The sequence below is a fragment of the Peromyscus californicus genome, unplaced genomic scaffold (assembly GCF_007827085.1).
Source record: "Peromyscus californicus insignis strain IS unplaced genomic scaffold, ASM782708v3 Scaffold_18__1_contigs__length_77618521, whole genome shotgun sequence".
Lineage (NCBI taxonomy): Eukaryota > Metazoa > Chordata > Mammalia > Rodentia > Cricetidae > Peromyscus > Peromyscus californicus.
In genome coordinates, this window is record NW_026294480.1 from 29,808,827 (window position 1) to 29,833,151 (window position 24,325).

General features: G+C 40.0%; 1 protein-coding gene across 1 annotated transcript in view; it reads right to left on the minus strand.

Moving 5' to 3' along the window:
• Positions 1 to 255: 255 nt before the first annotated feature.
• The window catches only part of Nup155 (nucleoporin 155), a 57,120-nt gene continuing 33,050 nt past the window's right edge, over positions 256 to 24,325 (minus strand). The window contains exons 21-35 of the mRNA XM_052743176.1: positions 22,654 to 22,751; positions 21,016 to 21,146; positions 19,023 to 19,214; positions 17,950 to 18,088; positions 17,082 to 17,217; positions 15,480 to 15,633; positions 15,176 to 15,280; positions 14,430 to 14,584; positions 12,064 to 12,193; positions 10,795 to 10,908; positions 9,661 to 9,781; positions 9,099 to 9,209; positions 5,455 to 5,591; positions 4,104 to 4,210; positions 256 to 3,069 (exon numbers count right to left, since the gene is read on the minus strand). Coding sequence (XP_052599136.1) covers positions 2,931 to 3,069; positions 4,104 to 4,210; positions 5,455 to 5,591; positions 9,099 to 9,209; positions 9,661 to 9,781; positions 10,795 to 10,908; positions 12,064 to 12,193; positions 14,430 to 14,584; positions 15,176 to 15,280; positions 15,480 to 15,633; positions 17,082 to 17,217; positions 17,950 to 18,088; positions 19,023 to 19,214; positions 21,016 to 21,146; positions 22,654 to 22,751 — 1,969 coding nt within the window. The 3' untranslated portion in view covers positions 256 to 2,930. The remainder of the gene's footprint in view (positions 3,070 to 4,103; positions 4,211 to 5,454; positions 5,592 to 9,098; positions 9,210 to 9,660; positions 9,782 to 10,794; positions 10,909 to 12,063; positions 12,194 to 14,429; positions 14,585 to 15,175; positions 15,281 to 15,479; positions 15,634 to 17,081; positions 17,218 to 17,949; positions 18,089 to 19,022; positions 19,215 to 21,015; positions 21,147 to 22,653; positions 22,752 to 24,325) is intronic.

Below are 24,325 nucleotides of genomic sequence, written 5' to 3' on the forward strand. Positions count from 1 at the left end.
ACCCTTTTTGACATTGTATCCTGCAGGTCTATACAAAGATACTGTGTGTATATGTGTGTATAGTCATCTCTATACATTTCTCTCTCTCTATTTTTGGAGATAGGGTTTCACCATTAAGCCAAAGCAGGTCTTGAACTTGAATCCTTCTACCTAAGCCTCCAGAGTGTGGTGATTATGCAAGAGCTACCTTGCCCAGATGAGTATATGTAACATATATATTAATGTGTTAATGCGTAAATACACTTAAAACATAACTGGAGATAGTAGCATGTATTTCTAACATAATGGATCTACATTCAAATTAAAGCATTTAAACAAGATCTTCATTTAAAAATAAGTAGAAAACAGAATTTTAAATGCTAAAACCATTAATACATCAGATGCAGTCATTTTATAGCCTAAAAAAGCTAAACTTAAGAAAATGAAAGATGAAAAATATGAGGTAGTGATACCCAATTTGTGGTACTTTGATCCTTTATGAAATATACATTCAATGACTGTAAGTGAAAGGGAATCTGAATTCTAAGAGAAAAATTTGGAAAAAGATATATAAAGGTAAAAGTAGAAGTAGAAATATATCCAAGCTATATTTCACAAAACTGCCAGACTTGCAATAGGGACAGCAGACGTAAGCTAACACTCCCAGCAGCGCAAATCACAACGGAAGCTGGGTATGGCAGCACGTGCTTGGATTCCCAGTACTTGGGAAACTGAGGCAGGAGGTCAGGGTATGCTTGCAGCCAGCCTGGGGTACATAGTGAAACCCTGACCAAAAGGGGAGGGGGTGAGAGCTAGGAACACAACTCAGTGATAAGATGCTTACCCAGCATCTATGGAACCCTGGTTTAATGCCCAGCACCATGAAAAGTGGGCGTGGTGAAGCATGCCTATAGTCTTAGCACTCAGGTGGCAGAGGCCACTCTAGGATCACTCTAGGTGGGCATGAAGTTTGACACCAGCCTAGGCTATGTGAGACTGTTGCCAAAAAAAAAAAAAAGAAAAAAGAAAAAAAAAAGAAAAAAAAAAGGAAAAAAATGTATATGTGTGTATATGTGTGTGTGTGTACAATAAAAAAAAAAACTAAGGAGAGTGGAAAAGAGTTGTTTTTCTTTTTTCTTCCTTTGTGAGCTTTACTCATTCTTACTCCTTCCTTTTGTCATTGATAATACTTTGGAACACTTAGTTTAGCAATTCTAACCCATTAAAGGTAATTCAGGGGTTGAGGATACAGCTACAGGGGTAGAGTACTTACTTGCTTAGGACAAAGACCCTGGATTCAACCTAGCACTATTAAAGTTAAAAACTAGATTACTGGGGCTGGAGAGATGGCTCAGAGGTTAAGAGCACTGACTGCTCTTCCACAGGTCCTGAGTTCAATTCCCAGCAACCACATGGTGGCTCATAACCATCTATAATAAGATCTGGTGCCCTCTTCTGGCTATTATACATAACAAATTTTTTTTTTGTTTTTTCGAGACAGGGTTTCTCTGTGTAGCTTTGCGCCTTTCCTGGATCTCGCTCTGTAGACCAGGCTGTCCTCGATCTCGCAAAGATCCGCCTGCCTCTGCCTCCCGAGTGCTGGGATTAAAGGCGTGCGCCACCACCGCCCGGCCAAATATTTTTTTAAAAAAACAACAAAACTACTAACAATTCTGCTTCATCCACTATAATTTGGGTAAAACTTGTGTTGTGGTCATTGGTAAGAAAGGAGGCTGGAGAAATCAAATCAGAGAGGACACAGAAAACAGCAGCATCAACAAGTGGGTTGTTCCTGATGTGACATGAGTCTGGATCCATCGGAAGGGCTGTTAAAACACATAAACAGGCAGTTTATGCCAAAGTAGATCTGATCTGAGACCCAGGAATTTAACTTGTAACAAATCCAGGATGCTGCTGCTGCTGCTGCTGCTGGCTTGAAGCATACACACTTCGAGAGTGAGGGTTGTAAGGAAACAGTAGTCACGGTACAGCTGTGGCTGACCTGTAACTCAATATGTAGACCAGGCTAGCCTTGAACTCCAGAGCTCCCCCTGCCTCTGCCTTTCAAGTGCTGTGATTAAAGGTATGCACCACCACAGATGGCTGATCATGTAGGTTTTAAATACTCATAACAGTGTTACAAGTTTATTACATGTTCAACTATTCTGTATATAAATACATACATATCCAGCACATATATACATACATACATATATAAAAATGTATACATAAAAAATCTAACGTACATATTTATGGTGAATGGAAGAGAGAGAGAAAGAGAGAACCTAAAGGATTATAACTGATAATTAGTAGTTCAGGAAATTTTCTAAAATTTAAGTTAAAAAATGCATACTTAAGGACTGCTACAGAATCCAACGGTATGGGAACAGACCCAGCCTATAAGGTGTTTTGGTTTTTTTGTTTGTTTGTTAAGACAAGGTTTCACTATATATATAGCCCTGACTGGCCTGGAATTCTCCGTGAGTTCTAGAAATCTGTCTGCCATTGCCTCCCCAAGAGCTGGATTTAATCACTGATACTAGATAAACCTGGAAATAAATAATACGAATTCAAAATTGTTGCTAGTAGTAAAATTTAAAATAAGAACTTTATCTTTGTGTGTCAGAATCATACATAATCTTATTTCAGTTTTTTGCAAACTGATGTGTTTGTGTGCAGTGCTGGAAATTGAACCCAGGGCATTTTACATCTGCACAAACATTCCACCACTGAGCTACATACCTGGACCGAACTACTCAACAAAACAAAACAAAACAAAAAACCAGTCATAAAAAAGAATTCATTTGGCAAAGTACTATTTGTAGCTAACAATCACTTATTAAAAACAAACTTCTACCAAAATTCTTAGATCTACAACACCTGATTTCTGGACCCAGCTGAGCTTTTATTTTACAGACCAAAATGTAAGACAGAAAAATATACTACAATAATTAATGAAGCCGTTCCAACTTTGCTTGGAGAGATTTAAAATTCCCAGTGATGGCTTGTACTGCTACCGAAGAACTCATTGACTGGAGTTCAACCAGATAACCACAGACAGCATCCAGGCAGAGATTTGTAAACCTTCTCCTGTAAAGGGAAAGACACCACGTCACCCATTTGCTGCTGTTTTAAAACAATGATGTACTCATCTATTTTTGCATGTAGGAGTGCTTTGCCAGCATGTGTGTATGTGCACCATGTGCATGTCCAGTACCCTGGGGGCTAGAAAAGGGCACCAGGAACCCTGCAGCTCTTGCTGTGAGTGCTGTGAGCTGCTATGTGGGTGCTGGAACTTGTACTCAGGACCTCTGCAAAAGCAGAAAGTGCTCTTAATCCCTGAGCCCTTGATTCAGACCCTCAACCTTCTATACTTAAACCCATTTCCTTCAAAGGGCTGCTTCAGACCAGGTTTTGATTAACTTTCTAACAGTCCCATTGGAAAGCAAGGATTAGAGCACAGTAAATGGTAAGTAGCAGGAAACAGAGAGGGGAATAAGGTGGAGGTCAGCTACCTTATAATCACCATTTTCAATTTGAAGACTGTTAGCTGAGGAGGCACTAGAGGATGATTCCTGTTATTATTATTTACACCTTTTCAGCTTTCAAAAAGACTTTTCCTTGAAATCATACCACAAAGACATAATAGAAATGTCTCGGTCCTAGGTCATAAGAAGGAGCATAAAGTAGTTGTAAATTATTTTCACTTTAGAAAATTTAGGACCATGGTTGAAAAATTTCTGATCTTTCATTAATGCTAATGGTTAGGTGATCACTTAAATAGTTATTGCTAACGTACCTAAGAAGTTCTCTAATGCTTCTCTGTAAGATCTAGAGCAGTGGTTCTTAACCTGTGGGCAACAACCCCTTTGGGGGAGGCATATTATATATTTACATTATAATTTACAACAGTAGCAAAATTACAGTTATGAAGTAGCCATGAAAGTAACTTTATGGTGGGGGGTCACCACAACAGGAGGAACTGTATTAAAGGGTCGCAGCATTAGGAAGGCTGAGAACCACTGTTCTAAGAGCATTCCATATCCACTCTCAACTTGTTACTCAGGTACTTACTAGAAACACTTAAACCTTTTTCTATAATGCAGTATTTAATTTATAGTTACCTCTCACAATTTAAAACTTGGCTTGGATTCTCAACGTATCTTGTTAGTAATACATGGATACAATCCAAAAGGTGCAGTGGCCTTTTCACTCTGTTCCAGAATGGATCCTATAAAGAGAAAAAAATATGTATGTATACACAGACACAGTTTATCTTACAACTCATCAAATATATGTGTGTGTACGTGTATTTTTCCTATTTATTTATGTTGGTTAAAGAAGACTTTGGAATCCAAGCAAAATTTCTTTAAACAGCATTAGAAGTTGAACATGGTGGCACATGTCCTTAATCCTAGTCCTCCGGAGGCAGAGACAGGCAGATGCCTGTGAGTTTGAGGCCAGCCTGGTCTACAGAGTGAGTTCTAGGACAGCCATTGCTACATAGTAAGACCCTGTCTCAAGAAAGCAAAAGAAAGAAACAAACAAACAAAAATAATAAAAGACCACATTGTGATACTTTTTAGGAAGAATAACTGATTTATCATTAGAACAAATAATATGAAATTAAACAAAAAACTGGTATTTCTATGGGCTGTGACCCATTTTCCTTTGAATTTATGCAGTCTGATTCTAGAGTAAAAGAACATAGCTGTCACAGAACCGTAATCTGTTATTACCTACACTTTGGAAGGCACAACTAGAAGGCCTCAGGATGCACCTGTCTCTGTCTCTCCAGTATTGGGATTACAAACATACACCATTGCATTTAGTTTTTTATATGGGTTCTTTGGATCAAACTTGGGCTAGAAGCACTTTACTTCTAGGCTGAGATCTCCCTATCCCCTACAAAAGATTTCTTTAAAAATGAGGTTATAGGAATAAATGTGCTGTTGACTCTGTTTGCTTAAAGCAAGTAAGGGGGGATTATAGTCTCGTGGTAGAACACTTGGCGATCACATGCAAGGCCCTAAGATCTGATCCCCAGAAACGGCCCCTACTTTGGTTTATCTATTAAGACACGAGTAAATGCATATACTTATGGATTTTTAGGTTTGTTTTTTAGGTAAAAGTTTCTCTGTGTAACAGCCCTCCCTGGCTGTCCTAAAACTCACCCTGTAGACCAGGCTGGCCTCAAACTCACAGAGATCTACCTGCCTCTGCCTTCCAAGTGCTGGGATTACAGGTGTGTGCCACTATTGCCTGGTTAATTATATGTTTACCTATATAAAATATTAGTATTTCAAAGTAAAGCAACCCTCAGTTAAGAGTCCCACGTTGACTTTACTTACACATTCGAAGCCAGTCTCCACTGAAAGCGTTTCGCCCAAATGATGAGATACCCACAAACACGCAATCAAAATACCTCATTCTCTATCTTGGGAAACTTAGGGAAGATCATTTTATTTTCCTTACCCGTGACTTGAAGAGTTGATCGTAAACTTCTAGTAGTCTAGGTAAAGGCACTCCAATTTCATTCATGGTCTGTATAACAAAACCAACATCCCAGTTTAAAGTACAAACTTGCTGTTCCAAAAACTGCACAATAAAATCTGGAAAAGAAAATTCAGAAAATTTGGATGAGTGCTTTGCCTGCAAGTACGAATGTACACCATGTGCATGTCTGGTGTCAGTGGAGGCCGGAAGAAGGCATCACATCTAGAACTGCAGTTACAGACATTTTGAGCCCCATGTGGATGCTGGGGACTGTGCTCAGGTCCTCTGTAAGAACAACAAGTGTTCTCACTGCTAAGCCAGTATCCAGCCCCAGAAATATGGAACTGTAACTCTTGATTCAGCAAACTGCCTAACTGTTTTAGTATTAAATGAGTAGTTTCTAGTGGCTATCGGAAAAGGAATTTCAAACACATCTGGAGGCCAGGAGGTAGGTCATTTGGGAACATGGTTGCCTTTAAGGCATCAAAACAAAGTCTGACACCATGTAAAAAAGCCAGATGTGGAGCTACAAGCCTGTAACCTCAGCAGTGGGGAGACAGAGACAGGTGGATTCCTGGGGCTTGCTGACCAACCAGCTTAGCTTACTAGGACTCTCCAGGCTACCCTATCTCTAAACAAACAAAGCTAAGTAATACTTAGGAAAGTTTCCTGACCTCCATATTGATGTTTATGAATGTGCATAAGCACCCATTCTCTCTCTAAACAAAAAACAATATACACATTTTGGAGCATGTTCTTTGTATGTAGAAGGCCTTAAGTGTGATCCCCAGGACTAAAACCCCCAAAACACAAATAACCTCAAACAAATGAAAGTAAGATATATACATGCAAATTGGAGACAGAAAGTAAACTTATAGTTGCCTAGGGCTGAAGGCAAGGAAAGACCAGGAAGTGATTAACTATTGAGTACAGGGTTCCTTTGGGGGATGATGACAATCTCCTAAAATTAGATTGGGTCAGGTTATGCATACAAAAGTTTGTGCTAAAACCATTAAACTGTACACTATTAAAGATATTAGGAGAAAACTGTAAACTCTGAAAGAATGTAGAGAATAATTATACTACTGGAGAGGACTTGATAACTGCAACATCTCTATTTTAAAAACACTCAACAGCCTGTCAGAAAGGACACCCCAACTTTAAAATATTAACATATTGAGTTTTCAATACTCTACCCTTCATGTACTTAGGTTTTTTTCAGGCAGGGTTCACATACAGCGCAGGTTGGTCTCAAACTCTCTACACAGCTGAGGACAATCTTAAATGCTTGACCCTCCTGTCCCACCTTCCTGATTGCTGGGATTACAGGCAAGTGCCAAAACACCTGGCCCAATACCTATTTTAAAAGATCTAATTATGGTTTCATTCTTTTTGGTTTTTCGAGACAGGTTTTTCTGTGTGTAGCTTTGGTGCCTTTCCTGGAACTCACTCTGTAGCCCAGGCTGGCCTGAAACTCACAGAGATCCGCCTGCCTCTGCCTCCCATGTGCTGGGATTAAGGGCGTGCGCCGCACAGCTGGTCTCATTCTTAATAGTCATTACTGTCTTACTATAAATAAGCTTTAACCAAATCTATAATTATGATATTTGAAATTTGAAAACAACCAATATAAACATCATGAATAAGAGGTATCACTAAGGTCAGGCAGTTGGTGGCACACGCCTTTAATCCCAGCACTCGGGAGGTAGAGGCAGGTGGATCTCTGTGAGTTAGAGGCCAACCTCATCTACAAAGCAAGTTCCAGGACAGGCTCCAAAATCTACATAGAGAAACCCTGTCTCTCGAAAAACAAAACAACAACAAAAAACAGCACTTGAACTTGTGGTTACTGTGGAATTTATTTGTTTGTTTTTGAGGCAGGATCTCTATGCAGCTGTCCTGGAACTATGTAGACCATGAAGGTCTTGAACTCACAAAGATACGTCTGCCTATGCCTCCCAAGTGCTAGGATTAAAGGTATATGCCACCAGGCCAGTAGGGAATTTACTATTTAAAGACTTAGAGCAAATACTAAGATTTCTTCTCTTTTCTTTTAAAGTCAGGGTCTCACTATGTAACCCTTGCTAGACTGGAACATGCTATGTAGAACAGGCTGGCCTTGAACTATCAAGAGTGCTGCCCGCCTCTGCCTCCTGAATGCTGGCACTGAACTTAGGACTGTCTGAAGTCTTGTGGAGCTTGTTAAACCATTGAACCTGTGCTACTCTAAACTCCACAGCACAGGGTTAAAATAGTTAAAAATCTAGACTAAAGCCAAAAGATCGTCAAATGGTCCCAAACTTAACTGTTTTCACATACTTATCAAAAATCCAAATACCACATAAACCAATTTATTTATTAATTTTATCTGCATGTATATTATGCATGAGTTTATGTGTACTGGGTTTGTTTAGGAATCCATGGAGGCCAGAAGAGGGCTTTATTCCCTTGGAACTGGAATTAAAGCTCTATGTGAACTGCTATGTGGTTGCTAGGCATCAAACCCAGGTCCTCTGAAAGAGCGGAAGATGCTCCTAAGCTGCCAGTTTCATGATTTTCCTATCACTGAAGTGGCATGAATGCAGTGCAGTTTCAAGTATCTCTGACAACAAAGAGATCTTAGCATTTGAGATGGTCTGTAAGTCTGAACGTTCATTTCAAAAACAGCAAGAGTTAGGGATGGTGTACAGTTCAGTGTACAAGGCCCTGGGCTAAACCCCAAGAGGCTAAGACAGACTAAATAGGTGATTTAATGTGTGATTATGAATATTTTCCTATTTCTCAATTTTTAAAAGCAACGTAATAAGTATTTATATCCTACTTCATAGCTATTGTTTTTATAACAAAAAGAAAACTGTGAGTTAGCAATTGGCTCATAACAATGACTACTCAGCGTATTTGGTCAAGAAACAAGTTCAGATAATTAAAATTTTAGTCTATCTGTTCTTTAAAAAAAGAAAGCCAGGCATGTGATCCATGTAACACATGCCTGTGATCCCAGAACCCAAGAAGGTGAGGTTGAAGGATCCCATGTTGAAAGCTGGTCTGGACTATATAGTCAGAACCTATTTAAAAAACCCAAGTGCTGGTCCCTATAGTCCAGGGTCACAAACCTGCTTAGCATGCACAAGAACACCAGTTCAAACCCAAGCACCACACACAGAAAAAGGAAGCGGGGAGGAGTGAGGAAGGAAAAGAGAAGCCAAGGAAGGGTGAGAAGATGAGAGAGAGTCTGGGTTTCGGCCAAACGCTGCCCCACCCCCCCAACACCTGTACTGTAATAGAGAGCAATAACCAATAATAATCTCAATAAACAATATATAAAACTCTCAGTCATTTTAATTTCTTATTTGACACTACCAATGGTTTTCCCGACAGTATAAACACTTAAACGATATCACTTATCAGTCAGCATAATTACAAACTTGATGTAGAAACTTGGAAAGCTGTTTAGAGAAAATTTCATAGTCAACTATCAAGTTCTGTTATTCTCCAGGGATTCTTTCTGGAGAGTTGGAATTGAAACTGCTGAACTAAATAGCAAATAGACAAATGGAAAAAAGAAACTATTCTCTGCTCTAAAGGCCAATGATGTTTTGTAAGACAGCAAGGTTACCGCTTACCTAGGGGAAAGAAACGAGGTGTGCCAGCATAAATTTTGCCAAGGAGGACAAGCTTGAGGCTGAGAGCATGCATTCGATCTGATGAGCTCAATGTTACACTATCATTCAATTCTGGAAGAGACATGTCAACAGAAATCATGATTGTCTTTAATGTGAAATGTTTACATTGGCTACTTAATAGCTTCAAGATTCAAAATACATCAGGACCAATATTTGCATTTATGTAATTAGCAGATTCTGTGCTTCTGTGAGGGTCTGATATATTTCTCATTATAGTACTAGTTACAAGATTTTGAGAAAGTGTTTTAGATAATTATGAGGGGGTATATTTCAAATAAACTATATATACTTTCACTGAGCATGCTCTCAAATATTCACCAGGGTCACACTCAGTACAATCACCTTTTTACTGTATACATATGTCCTCTACATCCTTTCTATCAGGCATATATAACACATTTCCATAAGCCCTAGATACATACATATACATATATATATTGGCATATATGTATCTTCCCAGTCACTAAAAAACACATGGTAGTACCTATAACTGAACACTTACCTTTCTCTATGATATCTTGCCAAAGTGTATGTACCAATATGGGATCTGAATAACCAGCGCAATGAATGATTGCGAGTTTACACTCTGCAAGTTTGAATGGGTCAGCAAATTCCCCATAAAGCTGTGGGAAGAAACCCCAAAATTAAACATTCAACTACAGGCAGTGTTCAGAGATTAATAGTGAAGTATGTCTTTCAATTACAAATAATCAAATATTTTATCTAAAGTATATGAATATGATACAAGTTGAGTAGCCATGATACAAGATTCTTAGGAACAAATATTTTAAAATATGTACATACACACATGAGATACACTGGGGATGGGACCCAAGTTTAAATGTGAAATTCACATGTTGCATACCAAGGGAAATTTCACAAAATTTTTAATAACATCGGGTGCTTTGATGGTGATGTAATAAAGTCACGTGTGGAATTTTCCAATTGCAGAGTTGTGCTAGGGCTCCAAGTTTCAGCTTTGGCACTCTTCTTTTGAGACGGGGTCTCCGTATGTGCCCTCAAACAGGTTTCAGCATACACATGCTATTGCTCTGAGCTAGAGGAGGATGCTCGATGTCCTAGAATTAGTGTCCTCTAAATCAGGTTGAGAGCCATGGGAATGATACACCTCAAGGTGTTACAGAGAACCTGGAACCATGCACAAGAATGTCTACAGAAGAAGGAACTGCAAGAACAGTGCAGAGTCAAAGAAGTCTGGAGACTTAAACAAAAACAAGGCTACCAATAAGCTGGGTGCGACGGCACCTGCCTGTAACGCCAGCACTTGGGAGGCAGAGGCAGGACTGCCACAAGGTCAACACCAGCAGTTACAGAGCGAGACCAAGTCAAAACGACAACCACCAAAGCCCATCAGAAAACCCTGCTGGGTTTAACAGAGCTCCCACACGAGGCTCACAAGGTTGCCCCAGTGATGGGCTTGGCAGGAACTGCTCTGCTTTTCTAGGAGTCACACAGAGTCCTGTGCACCAGATGGAACCTGTCAGTCCAGTGACAAACTGTCAGAGAGAACTTTTCTACTTACTTTCCCATGAAGCAAATGATACAACAACAACAACAAACAGGGATTTCTAAAATCAAAGTGCCTATTACAGGAATTTCACTGGTTTTTTATTACCTTAGTAATGTCCATCAGCTCAGAATCCAGCTGAGAAATTGCATCCTGCACTGAAGAATGATGGGAGTACTGCCTTTGTAGTGTCTCTTGTATCTGAAGTTGGATCCTAGCGACCTGGTTTCAACAGAAAATATGGTGTATTAAAATCTTTATATCAGCCGGGCGGTGGTGGCGCACGCCTTTAATCCCAGCACTCGGGAGGCAGAGCCAGGCGGATCTCTGTGAGTTCGAGGCCAGCCTGGTCTCCAAAGCGAGTTCCAGGAAAGGCGCAAAGCTACACAGAGAAACCCTGTCTCGAAAAACCAAAAAAAAAAAAAAAATCTTTATATCAACAGGTACTTGAAGAAATGATTCCTTGTCTAAAAGTTCAGTTTGCTAAAGTGAAGATAGTGTACTGATACAGACTTAAAGAGACTATTCTCTCAATGTAACTGGTGCCACAGGAAATGAGCTGTGACAAGTCACCTCACTGCCCAACGTAACTGCCTTTAGTAACCCAATGATCACAGGCCGAAAAATGTTTAGACTGGACCTCCAGCTGCTAATGCCATAAGACTTAAGTTCACTCCAGAAGTAAAAAATGTGATATTTTGTTTATGCTCTAACAAATAAAGCTTGCCTGGACATCCAAGGGCAGAGGTAGCCACTAGAGGCCAGGCAGTGGTGGCATATGCCTTTAATACTGGTCCTTGGGAGGAGGAAACAGGAAGTGATATGGCTGGGCTAAGAGAGGAAGTGATAAGGCAGGTTGGACACAGGAGCTCGGCCCCTTTCGGTCTGAGGACTGGGCAGAGGTAAGAAGTCTCTCGAGTGGCTGCTCCTTGACTTCTCTGATCATTCAGCATTTACTCTGATATCTGACTCCGTTTTTTTATTAAGACCAATTAGAATTTACGCTACAGAGAAAGGGAGTCAAATATGTCATGGACAATCAGATTTTTTTAAATCTTAAAGCAGTTCAGTCTATTCCTTACATTTACTTATTAGATCACCCCAGAATAAATGATGAATGCCATGCAATCCCCATTGCTGCTGGACAGTTGGGAACATGAAACAAAACAAAAACTACTGATATACTAAGGAAAACTCCCGAATTATACCTCTATGTTTCATAAGATTTATATCCAAACATGACAATAAACATATTGACAGAAGCATTTAGAATTAATAATGACTTCAACAGAACTCCAATTCATGGGGGAAGAGGAGACAGTGGTGGAACCATGGCTACTACTCTACATAACATACACTCAAGTATTCAGTACTCACTTCCATTTTTTCTTCTAATTCATGAAGGAATTCACCATCTGCAGCTATTGATGAAATGGCAGTGGAACTTTTAGCACTAAGAATGGCTCGAGCAATGTATTCTAGTCTCTGTTGAAGCGAAATTTCTGTGCTGGGAGGAAAATCCATAATTTTAGCTATATCGTTTCTTCAGATTTGAAGGTTCAAATATATCAAGTAGGACACACTATTTGAAAACCAGAACACAATTGGCTATCTGAAATGTAAAAAAAAAATTAGTGTTTTGTTTTTTTAAATAGATCTAATTTTTTTTTTTAAGACAGGTTCTCACTATCCAGACCCTGACTGGCCTGAAACCCACACCAGTCACCAGGCCTCGAATTATAGGTGTGCACGGTCATGTTTGGTCAATTATTTTAGCTTTCTAATGAGAAGTTCATAACTATAGACAACAAATACTCATGTTTATGTCAAAAACATAAAATCCTACTGTTATTGGGATCATTGGGGTATACCACATTGGGAAGCATGTTACTGGGGAAATTGGAGTTCCCTCTTTTACATTTTTTGTTTCATTAAGAAAAGAATTTTAAAATGGAGTAGAAAGAAATCTTGAGGACATTTAGTCAGTGTTTAAGAGAAAACACATCAGGGCAAGTAAACTAAGTTGTACACCCTGGCAGTTGCCTAGGGGAGAAAGATGAAGAAGAAAAAGAGAAAAACCAAATTTATTTGTAATTAGTAACATGAGGGGGTAGGGGAGACAGAGGCAAAGGCTAAGGCAGGTGGATATCTGTGACCTGGATGCTAGCCAGAGAAGCATGAGAAAGTTCAGAGCATCTGGGAAATCAAAGCTTTGCAGACAGGAAAAGAGAAAGATAGGAAAGAAAAACAGTTAACTCAAAAAAGTGGCTATACCAAGGAAGGGGATTCCTCAAGGATAAGGGAATTATCTCATTAAGGGAATAATTATTCCTCCCTGTCCTTAGCAAGTCTTCAGGCGAATTAGTTTTCCTGTGGTCTAGACTCAAGGACAGATGATTGACAGGTCAACTAAATGAACTCTTAAGGGAGGACACTTACTGTTACACAATAGTGCATAATAGTTATTCTTTTTTTTTAAATGATTTGTTTTTATTTCATGCATATCTGTGTAAGAGTGTGGGATCCCCTGGAACTGGAGACACAAACAGTTGGGAGCTGCCATGTGGGTGCTGAAGGAGCAGCCAGTGCTCTTAAACGCTGAGCCATCTCTCCAGCTCCATAACAGTTAATCTTTGGAGCAGATCAGAATGGCATGACTCCACCCAGGGCCACAGAAAAGTTCCATTCTTTTGACCAGCAGGAAACAACTTTCCTTTAATGAGACTCAACAGAGTACTAATATCCATCTTCACTGGCCTCCAAGACTACTTTAACATACCAACTCCCACCTTCACAACCATGAACAGCTGAGACCCTAAAATCATTTGATAGGCTGAAATTCTGGATGCATGAAACCCAGTCTCAATTTAAAAAAAAAAAAAAAAAAACAAACTCATTTACTTATTGGGAACCTCTCGGATCAACCAGTACTAAAATATCCTTTGCAGGGGGCTGGCAATATAATTCATTAGACACAGGCACAATGCTCATCCCTTGCAGTTACACATAAAAGGTCTCTGTGCATTTAGGAGCCCTGTTTGTAAAAGAGATTTTCCTTTCTCCCCTGTAACCACTACCCCCACCCCCATCCAACTAAACATTTTTGTTTGTTTGTTTTAAGACTGGATTTCTTTGTGTAACAGCCCTGACTGTCCTGGAACTCACTGTGTAGACCTGGCCTCGAACTCACAGAGATCCACCTGCCTCTGCCTCCCGAATGCTGGGACTAAAGGCGTGTGCCACAACCACTGAGCTATTAATGCTAATCCTTAACTATAAAAGCAACAAATAAAGACTTCTACTGAAAGTTGCCTTTTTATATACCAAAAATTAAGAAGGTTACTTTATATTTTGTATGTGAGGGCAACTTTTAGAATTGAGTGCTTATAGAGAGCAAGGAAGTCAAGAAAGCTTTGGGCACACACACCTACATTACCAGCACCACCAACCCCTTAAGCCCCCAGACAGACACACTTCCTACTAGCCATAACTGAACTCTCAACTTTCTTTTTCAGGAGGTAGCCCCTGGAGACTGAACTGCCTAGGGCCTGTGCACACTAAGTATGTGCTCTACCAGTGAGCTACCCTCACAGCCCTCCCACTCTTTTTGTGGAAGACCTCACTATATCAGGCTAGGCCTAGGCTGGCCTACCCGGGTTCCGATGGACATAACCGCCCCCCCCCCCCCCCACACACACACAGCTCTGTCCCATTCTTTACAATGAGACTCTTACACGCCATACCTGTGCATGTCAGCCAATTTGGATAGGACGCGAGCAGCACTACTAAAACTTCTGTTCTTCTCATAATACCTCCAGAGTAAATCCATATAGCGAACTCTATTTTGATCCACTTTGGCCATTCGGACTAGATGTGGCTCCAGAAATGGAGAGGCAATCTAGAAATTGTAGTTACACGGGAAAATTTTGTGATCACCTACATGCTTTTAAAGTAGAAAACAGTGTATTTCTGTGTGTGCCTTGTTTTGTGAAAATAAGCAAAACTGAATCCAACATCAATAGGGAAAATTATTTTTCTCGTTACAAATGATTTTCGTTATAACAATTAATGAAGAACCTTCTATAACACACTAATAAAAAAACTGAGTGTAAAGTTCTTTGAATGAACTTTGAGAACATAGTTAATGGCTCTGAGCCCAAAAGGCACCCTTGGCACTATCAAACACCAGGTCTCAAGTTTATAAATCAAGGAACACTGATACTTAAAAAGAAGCCACCCAGTGACTTAAGACAGAATCTAATTACTAATCCAGAGACCCTTACCCCACAGTGCTACTATTCAAATCAGCCTCTGAACATTAAAGCAATAGTTTACTTCGCTCCATAGAAAAAGAAATTAATTCTTAGCTTTATACTAACACAAAATGTTAAACAGGAGGAACACTAATTTCCTACATCTCCAAGAGCTATTGTCCTGCTACTTGGAAATATATAGGAACATAAACTTATTGTACAAACACTAATTTTACCTGTAGTAGTTTATCTGCAAGGTCAGCTTGGATTAGCCAGTTATAAAGAGCAATACTGAAGAGTTCATCCTTGGACCGCTGAGCCAGTTTAAGCATCTGTTCAAACTAAAATAAACAAAGCAGTGAACACTAGCACGGTTAAAGGCTTTCTTGCTGGATACAACCCCACCCCAACCTTCCGGTAAGAAAACAGGTTGAGTGGCAACTGTAAGCGCGACTTCCTTTCCCAGGGATTATGCCACCACTACCATGCAGAACTTTCAAACACACCCACTTCCAGAATGGAAGCATGCCTGTCCCTTACGTGATGTCCTGCTTCTTCATTGCTCAGCATGTTGGGATCTGATGACAACACCGGAGGACCAGGTTTTTTGGGTACACTAGGAGACTGAGGAGCAGCCTTACTTTGATTTACCAGTTCTTGAAGAGTGTCTGTAATGCACTTGTAACTGTTTAATCTGAAAAAGAAAAGGGTCACTTACATTATTTAGTTAGGAAATATTTTTCTCATGTTAAAGGAGCCCAGGATACTTAAGACCCTGTCTAAACAAACAAACAAATCATGATGATATCTGTCTCTATATATCTAACACTCAGAGCTGAGGCAGAATTGATTTTGAAGCTTGTTTCAAAAACCCAAAACTAGGGGATTGGAGAGATGGTTCAGTGGTTAAGAACCTGGCTACATTTGCAGAGGACTAGGGTTCAATTCCCAGCACCCACATAGTAGATCTTAACCTATATAACTCTAGTTCCAGGATATCTGACATCCTCTTCTAGCCTCCACAGATAACAGGCACAAAAATGATGCATATACATGCAGGCAAAACACTCATATACATGAAATAATGTTAAAATTTTTAACAATTACTAAACCAAACTAAAGCACCCTGTATCCTCTATCCCTCCCTCAAAAACTGCAACACGCCTTTTCAAAAGATTTGAAAACTATTTGGTCAAATGTAGAAGGGCAAAACCACACAAAACAATTTTTTTAATTAGCATATTTTTCTTTAAGTCTCTACAAATTTGTGAACAATTAAGATTTTCCTTTTGAAAACAAAACCCCACTTATTTTCACCTGGAACCAGAAATTAGGGAGGAGGGGAAGCCAATTTTATTCTCAAATCAGGGATCTCAAAAAAATATAATAAGGCTTTAAAAGTAAAAAAGGAAAGAAAAGAAAAGAAAGAAAAATCTCACAGCTACAGGTCAAAAACCATTTATAAGGGACAGGTGTGGTGCTTCATGCCTTTAATAGTAGTATTTGGGAAGATGGAAGATCACTGAGTTTGAGGCCACACTGGTTCACACAGAATTCCAGTCTCCCCAGGGAAATATCTGAGACTTTCCCCGAGACACAACACAGAACTTTTCAGGCCGAGCTGGCAGCTCAGCACGAGAAAAGTGCTTGCCTTGCAAGCAGGAGGACTGGAGTCCAAATCCTCAGGACTCAGGCAGAGAGCAGGCGTGGCTATGTCCACACAGGAACTCCAGCACTGTGTGGACCAAGGGCTGCTGGGACTTCCTGACTGACAGCTAACTCCAGCTTCAGTGAGAAACACTACAAAGGAGTAACTTGGAGCCTGACAGAAAACAGGTCACGTGATGTCTCCCCCGGCTTCCAAGTGTGCATGTACATATGTGCATATATCACATGCATAAACACACAAAATACTTGTAAGTGCTTTTTCAATTTTTATAAAACTAAAATCTTATCTCTAGAGTATGAATTATAATCCTGATTCGGGACTTGATAAAAATCAGTTCTTTCTAAGTAAGAACATAATTAAATTTCATAAGGATTGTACTTGGAATGTTCCTTCCCTATACTATCTATCACAATTTTATACAAAGACAGGCCTGTCTCTAAAAACCCAACAATAGCTAAGGTTCGAGAACTCACCTCTCTTGGAAAGTCTGAAGACCCACGACATCTTCTTCTGGTTCTCCATGTTTATAGAAATGGAGCCCGAGACCCTGAGGATCTTTTTTCTCGGCAGCAGTAAGAGAAAGTTCCACCACGCCCTCGTAAAAGCGCACTGATGGGAAGAAAAGGCCCAGGCTTAGAGCTCGCTACTACTGCCAATGCGTTCCTTAGCAGGCATACAACAGAAGAGAGAGAAAGCTCTGTTTCTAGTAGGCCTTTGCTAGTCTGGTGACAGCATCACAGGATAGATCTGATGGTCTACTGATCAAATAAGGTCTAATATGGCTGGAAGGCAGCTAGGAATGAATCCCTTCTGGGAAAGAAACTTTATATATAAAATAACAGAAAGAAGTTTCAGAGGAAAAAAATTTATGATTTAAATCTGTACTAGCAGTTACAGTTTTTACTTTTAGGATCAGCCAAAAAATTTTAGGCACATTAAAAGTGAAACTCAGCAGTATAATTTGACACGGATTGAAATTCCAAACCCAAAAAAAGTTACATATTAGCCAGAAACAGAGGAGCATGTATCTAATCCCAGGCTTGGGAGGTAGAGGCAGAAGGATCGGAAGCTCAAGGCTATCCTTGGCTATAGAGTGTTCAAGGCCAGCCTGAGCTACATACAAGACTGTCTCAGAAATAAGTAAGCACTTGCCTTACATACAGGTGCTACATTTGATCTCCAACATGACAAGAAAAACAAAAGCTAGACAATTCAAAACATCACCGGCCACGGCGGCCAGGAGATCTGCGTCTGGGCAGACACTCCATCGCCCTGATGTATTCACACATGGCCATGTGTCCTGAGTCAAGAAAAAGATACCAAGAGCAGCTTGCGTCTCACCTTGCCGGTACTGAGCACAAACACTGGAAAGGTCTACTTGGTTGCTGATTTTCTGATATTCCTTCAGTGACTCCCTTAACATTCTTTCTTTTTCACTCTTATTTTGAACTTGTCGGGACCGCTGAAGAAGCTCATTTGCCTAAAGAGATGACAAAAGCTTAAAAAGAGACAAAATCAAGCGGGCAGATGATGCTGTCTATATATGTTTCAGTCTGTCTACATTTACATGGGGTTTATTATCATTATAAAGAAAAACTCTACAAACTTACTTCTTAATTTTAGGAAGAAAATTTTTTGACCAAAAAAATCCTAGCTAGTCTTAATTTCTCTCCCAAGTATGTTAAGCCAGATAGCTTTGTCTGAGAATGCTCTTGCCTAGTCAATACATTATTGGTCAGCACGCTGTTCATCATGTGACACCTTTTTTTTTTTTTCCACCTGTAGGAAAGGATCAATAAGAATTGCCTCATTAACTTTGATTCACTCCAGATTTACTTAACGTCTTAGTGATTTCCCTTACTTTCTTAGGAAGGAAACAAATTTCTAAGTGGATAAATTTTCTTAATTTCTAAATTAAGTGATTTCCCTTAATTGCTAACCTTTGTCTTTTTTAAAATTTATGTGTATGGGTGTTTTGCTTGCATGTATGTCTGCAGCATGCATGTTCCTGATGCCCACGGATGTCAGAACAAGGTGTCAGATCCTCTGGAACTGGTATTATAGACAATTGTGAGCTGCTGTGAGGGTGCTGGAAATTGAACCCTGGTCCTCTGGAAGAGCAATCAGTGCTTTTAATCACTGAGCTATCTCTCCAGCCGCATAACTTTTACCTTTTAAAACATGGCCTAAAAATACTGTCAAAGATTTTTCTATATATAACACTTAAAAGAGTATACGTGTATTTTTAAGAAACCATGTATTTCAACCCCCATTTTAGTTGAGGATTCTAAGGCCAGAACATATTAAGTGAAGGCCCTGAGGTCATACATTGAAAAACCACGAGTTCTCCATTCCCATTCACAAACTATAAACTCATGTATGAAAACACTAAACAAAGCAGTGAAGCATGTTACCTTAGAACAAACCGCATCGTCTGTGCTGTAGAGAAGCGGGCAGATGTCCTGCAGATGTAAACTAATGCCATCCACAGCAGCATTGTCTCTGATGTAGCAGCTGATAAGAGAAGCAATTAATGCACCAGTGAGCTCTTTGTCTCTGATCACCAGATCCTTGAAGGTGGTGATCTTCAGCTGCTCTTGAAAGTCCTAGAAAGAGAGCAATCCTTGCATCAAAAATCACAGAAATAATTTATTTCCTCACAAAGTGAAATTTTTCTGTCTTTCGGTTTTTGTGTGTGGTGTGGTGTGGTGTGGTGTGGTGTGGTGTGGTGTGGTGTGGTGTGTGTGTGTGTGTGTGTGTGTGTGTGTGTGTTGTGTGTGTTTCCATTTTTGAGACAGGGTCTTACTAGGTAGCACGAGCCGGACTGGAACTTATGTAGACCTGGCTGGCCTTGAATACAGATCTGCCTGTCTGCTCCTCCCAAATGATAGGATTACAAGCATGAGGCACAATGCTGAGATTTCATTAATTAACAAAACATGATTTAAATACCAGCAGACTGTAATTTCAATGAGAAAACAGGGCAGAGTGTGCAGCTTAGTTCTAAAGCCCTGGTTTGATTCCCAGCACTGACAAAGAAAATACACTAAACCACTGATACACAACTGCAAAAAAATCTGCAATAAAATCATATAAAGTTGGAGGTAAATCAGACAAATGTAGGTCTAAGTGAATCCGCCCACTCTATATATGAGAAAAGTCTGGTCAAGGCAGAGTCAGCATTAGTACCAGGCCACTCTGCTTTTGGCAGGTGGCAAAATATCACTAGGCTACTTCAAAAAATCTGGCTAGAGCTGGGTGTGGTGGCACATGCCTTTGGTCTTAGCACTTGGAGGTAGAGGCAGGCAGATCTCTGTGAGCTGAAGGCCAGCTGGAGTATATGACAGAGTTACGTAGTAAGATTCTGTCTCAAAAAAGCCAAACCAAACAAAGAAAAAAGAATCTTGTGCTTTCATTTTATTTTTCCTAAATAATGTTAGGATTCTAACATTAAATGTATGAATTTGACCTGCATTTTGGACAAATTTGCTAAGATGGAGTTCTAAAGGGTAAAGTCATTTATAGTCCACTAAGTAATTTTACAGGGATATATTTTCTTTTCTTAAATTTCAACAAAAATATCTAGTAAATATTGCAAGTTATGGGACAAACACCTAATTTGCATTCCCGAGCATATAATTGACAATGGACTGTAAGGAAGCTTTCGAGACAGATCACAAACGATAGAGGGCTGAAAAAGCACACATCCTTAATTCATAATCCGATAAAATTTAAAAGCATCCTACCTGGCATGGAAAATAAAATAGCTTTCAATAACTAAATATGAGTTTTAAATTTTAAAAAGGGGAAAACAAAAAAATGAAGCTTAAAAATAAGGAGAAATTTCAACAACAACCATAACCACTCTCTGGGCACCAATAGAAACCTGCGGGGGTGGGGGTGGGGTAGTGTCACTGTTTCACTTGAAATGCTGCTTACAGCCAAGACATAAGGGGGCTGGAGAGGCAGCTCGCCAGTCAGCAGCACTGGCGGCCCTTCCAGAGAACCCAGGTTCAATTCCCAGAACCCCCACGGAAGCTCACAACCGTTTGTAACTCTAGCTCCGTAGAATCTGATGCCTTCCTTTGGCAGCAACAGACAGGCATGGGGTGCTCTTACATAAGTGCAGGCAAAACACACACACACACACACACACACACACACACACACACACACACACACACACAGCAATTTTTCTTTCTTTTGAGGTGGAGTTTCTCCAAAGCCCCGGCTGTGCTGGAATTAATTCTCCAAGTATACCAAGCTGACCTACAACTCACAGAGATTCTCCCGCCGCAGGACCAAGCGCTGGGATCAAAAGCAGGTGCCACCACATCAGGCACACATAAACTTTTCAAGACTCAAGCACTCTGGGTACCAAACACCCCGGAGGACACATCCCCTCACCTTCTGAAGTTCTCCTACAATAACAGTAAATTGATGCTCACAGAGGAGTTTCCATAAAGCCAGAGCCTGGTAGGATTTTCTGACCAGCTGCTGGATCGCCTGAAGTGAAATCTTCTCACTCAGCTGAGCCTCTAATGACAAAACAACCAGTGAAATATAAAATGACACAGGGTGAGTTGTTTTCTTATGTCAAATAACACAGCTAAGAATGAAATCCCCGTGTTTCTCCCTGCCTCCACCACAGCAACCATAATCACTGGTACGTTCATGTTTTCACCCTCGTGAAATACAGTTGTGTGTATACACACAAAGAACATTTGCATGTGTATACATGAAAAAGAAAAACACTGCAGTGTGCTTGTCTCATTTTCTAAGTAAGCCACATTCGAAGGCTCTCACCAAAGGACATGGAGACCACTTCCAACACAGTGCCACTGAAACAACAATAAATTGGAAGGCCTTCTGGAAGGCACCATCAAGCTTCTCAGGACTGAATTTCTCAAACCCTACATTAATATACCCTAGTACATTATTAAATCAATTCAGTCAGTCAGGATAATTTTACCTTATCTTTTAAATAAGTAGAATATGTTAAAAGGGACAAAATGATAAAACATTATATATGGTATATATAATTCCATAGAATGTTATTCAATCTTCCACTGAAAATTCTAACTCGTTATAACATGAATGAATGTAAAAAACAGTATGCTAAGTGAAGTAAGGCAGTAATAAAATGAAGAAAACTGCTTATACCAAGTACCCAGAGTAGTCAAATGGTCAGAAAACAAAAGCAGACTGGTAGGTGCCAATAGCTGAAGATAGGGAAAATAGAGAGTTCCTATGTCGTGGTTATACTGAGCTTCACTACTGAATAATGAAAAGGTTCAAGAGACGGACACTGGGAACGGTTGCTCAACGATGTGAATAACTGAATGTGCTCAACTGTACACTTGGGACTTTAGGGGCTGTAAGCTGAGTATGGGTATTCCATAGGGGGAGATTCAGAGACAGGGGAGTCTGTTCCTCAGCTGTGTCTCCAACTGGTGATCCCATCTGCTTCAATGGACAGTTGCAAACCAATGGTCACCCAGAAGGCCCTGATTAAACTAAAAAGGCCACACAACAAAACACAGCCATAAAGCCGGGAAAGGAAGGGGTGTGTGTGTGAGGTTTGACTAGAGTGGAAGGGAGGTAGAAAGGATGGAGGGAGAGAGTAAGCAGAATGTATATCTTATCTTTTAAATAAGTAGAATATGTTTGAAACTGTCAAAAACTGAAATAAAAACCAAAACAGCCAACTTTATGGTAGAAGCATGTCACTATGATGAAGAAGAAATTCATCAAATAGAGTGTATGATGCTCTGTGGTAGCAAAGAATTGTAAATCTTTGAAGTATATACTTTGATATACTATGAGCTAAAGCTGAATTATGGAAATAACAATCTTCATGCTGCTTTATTTTCCCAACCACAAAGATGGCACTTTAATAATAATAAATACTAGTATTAAAGTTTGTGGTTTTAGACACTCTTGCTCTGAATAAAGGAAGTCCATTGTTTCCTACTCAGGTAACACAACTCTCTGGTGGGGTCAAGTGTGTATAACTGGTGGAACTGGCCATTGGAAATAATTTACCATGAAACTTCCTCTGCAGCTCTTGTTGCATCTGCTGGGTGTTTCCGTTCTCAGGACGCATGAATCCTACCAGCCTCTGCTGCACTTTGGCAGTAGTGCTGAAACAGAAAATGCAGCGCGAGTGTGACAGCTTTACTGAGGTATTCTGTAAGGCGTACACTACTCTCTCTCAGTCTGACTTCTCATTTTAGTAAGACAAGACTGCACAGCTCATGAACTAGTCCCTAAACTAACAACTGGCAACCACTAAAGCTACAGTGACTGAGGGTCCGTCTTTACACTTCGCGAGTTTAACTGAAAATATTGCCTGCTGATACAACTTTCTCAAATGCTATTGCTGGATTAACAAGTCACCAAATATGCCAACGCATCAGAGATAATCTCATGTTTGAAGACTGCAATGTGCCAAACATTCACTGAAAACAAAACAAAACAAAACAAAACAAAACAAAACAACAACCAGAAAACCCAAACAAGATTCACAACAAATAGATAAAAATCTAGACAGTTCACAGCAGGCTTTTGAAGTATTTCATTAATAGCTTAAGATTTGTTTTTTGTTTGTTTTTTTTTTCAAGACAGGGTTTCTCTGTGTAACAGCCCTGGCTGTCCTGCAACTCTCTTTGTAGACCAGGCTGGCCTCAAACTCACAGAGATCCACCTGCCTCTGCCTCTCAATTGCTGGGATTAAAGGTGTGCACAATCACTACCACCGGGCTTTTTTTATTTAAGGACAAGTTTATCAAAACCTTGGCATAATTTAGTGTCAAGTTGTCATTTTGTTTTTATGACCATCAGAAAGTTATGAATACTCCACCAATGCTAGTCTCCTTAATTTAACTCAAGAGTTTATTCATAGGATTATGAAACTATATCACAGTGCTGGTCGCCATGAAAAGGGAGAAGCTGTCAAATAAAAAAAGAGTGCTTGCCTGGATTAGAACATGGCTAGAAAGAATGGATGCTGTTGAAAATAACATGTCGCCGGGCGGTGGTGGCGCACGTCTTTAATCCCAGCACTCCGGAGGCAGAGCCAGGCGGATCTCTGTGAGTTCGAGGCCAGCCTGGGCTACAGAGTGAGTTCCAGGAAAGGCACAAAGCTACACAGAGAAACTCTGTCTCGAAAAACCAAAAAAAAAAAAAGAAAGAAAAAAAGAAAATAACATGTCTAGGCGGCTAAGACAGCTTAGTAAGTGACAATGCTTGTTGCCAGGTCTAATGACCAGAGCAGGATCTCCAGAACCTGCATAGTGGAAGGAGAGAACCAATTCAGGCAACTTGTACTCAGACTGCCACATAGATGCCATGGCACACACACCTCCCACCCACACAATTCCAAATAAATGTGATTTTAAAAAATAGAGAAATAATAAAATAGAAATGGCCACAGTCTTTCTTAACATTACAGAAAGGAATAATCCAGGCACAAAAAATAATATTGCATATTTTCATTTAGGTAAACTTAGGCAGATTCACTGTGACAGAAAGCAGATTACTGGTCCCAAGGACTGGAAGAGAGGAAATGGAGAGGGACTGATAATGGACAGTTTCTTTCTGGTACAAGGAGAACATTCCAGGATTAGATAAAAGTGATGGTGTATAACCTTGTGAATACACCAGAATCTACAGAAAAGTGCAATTTCATAGGATAGCTCTTAGACTGGGTGTGGTG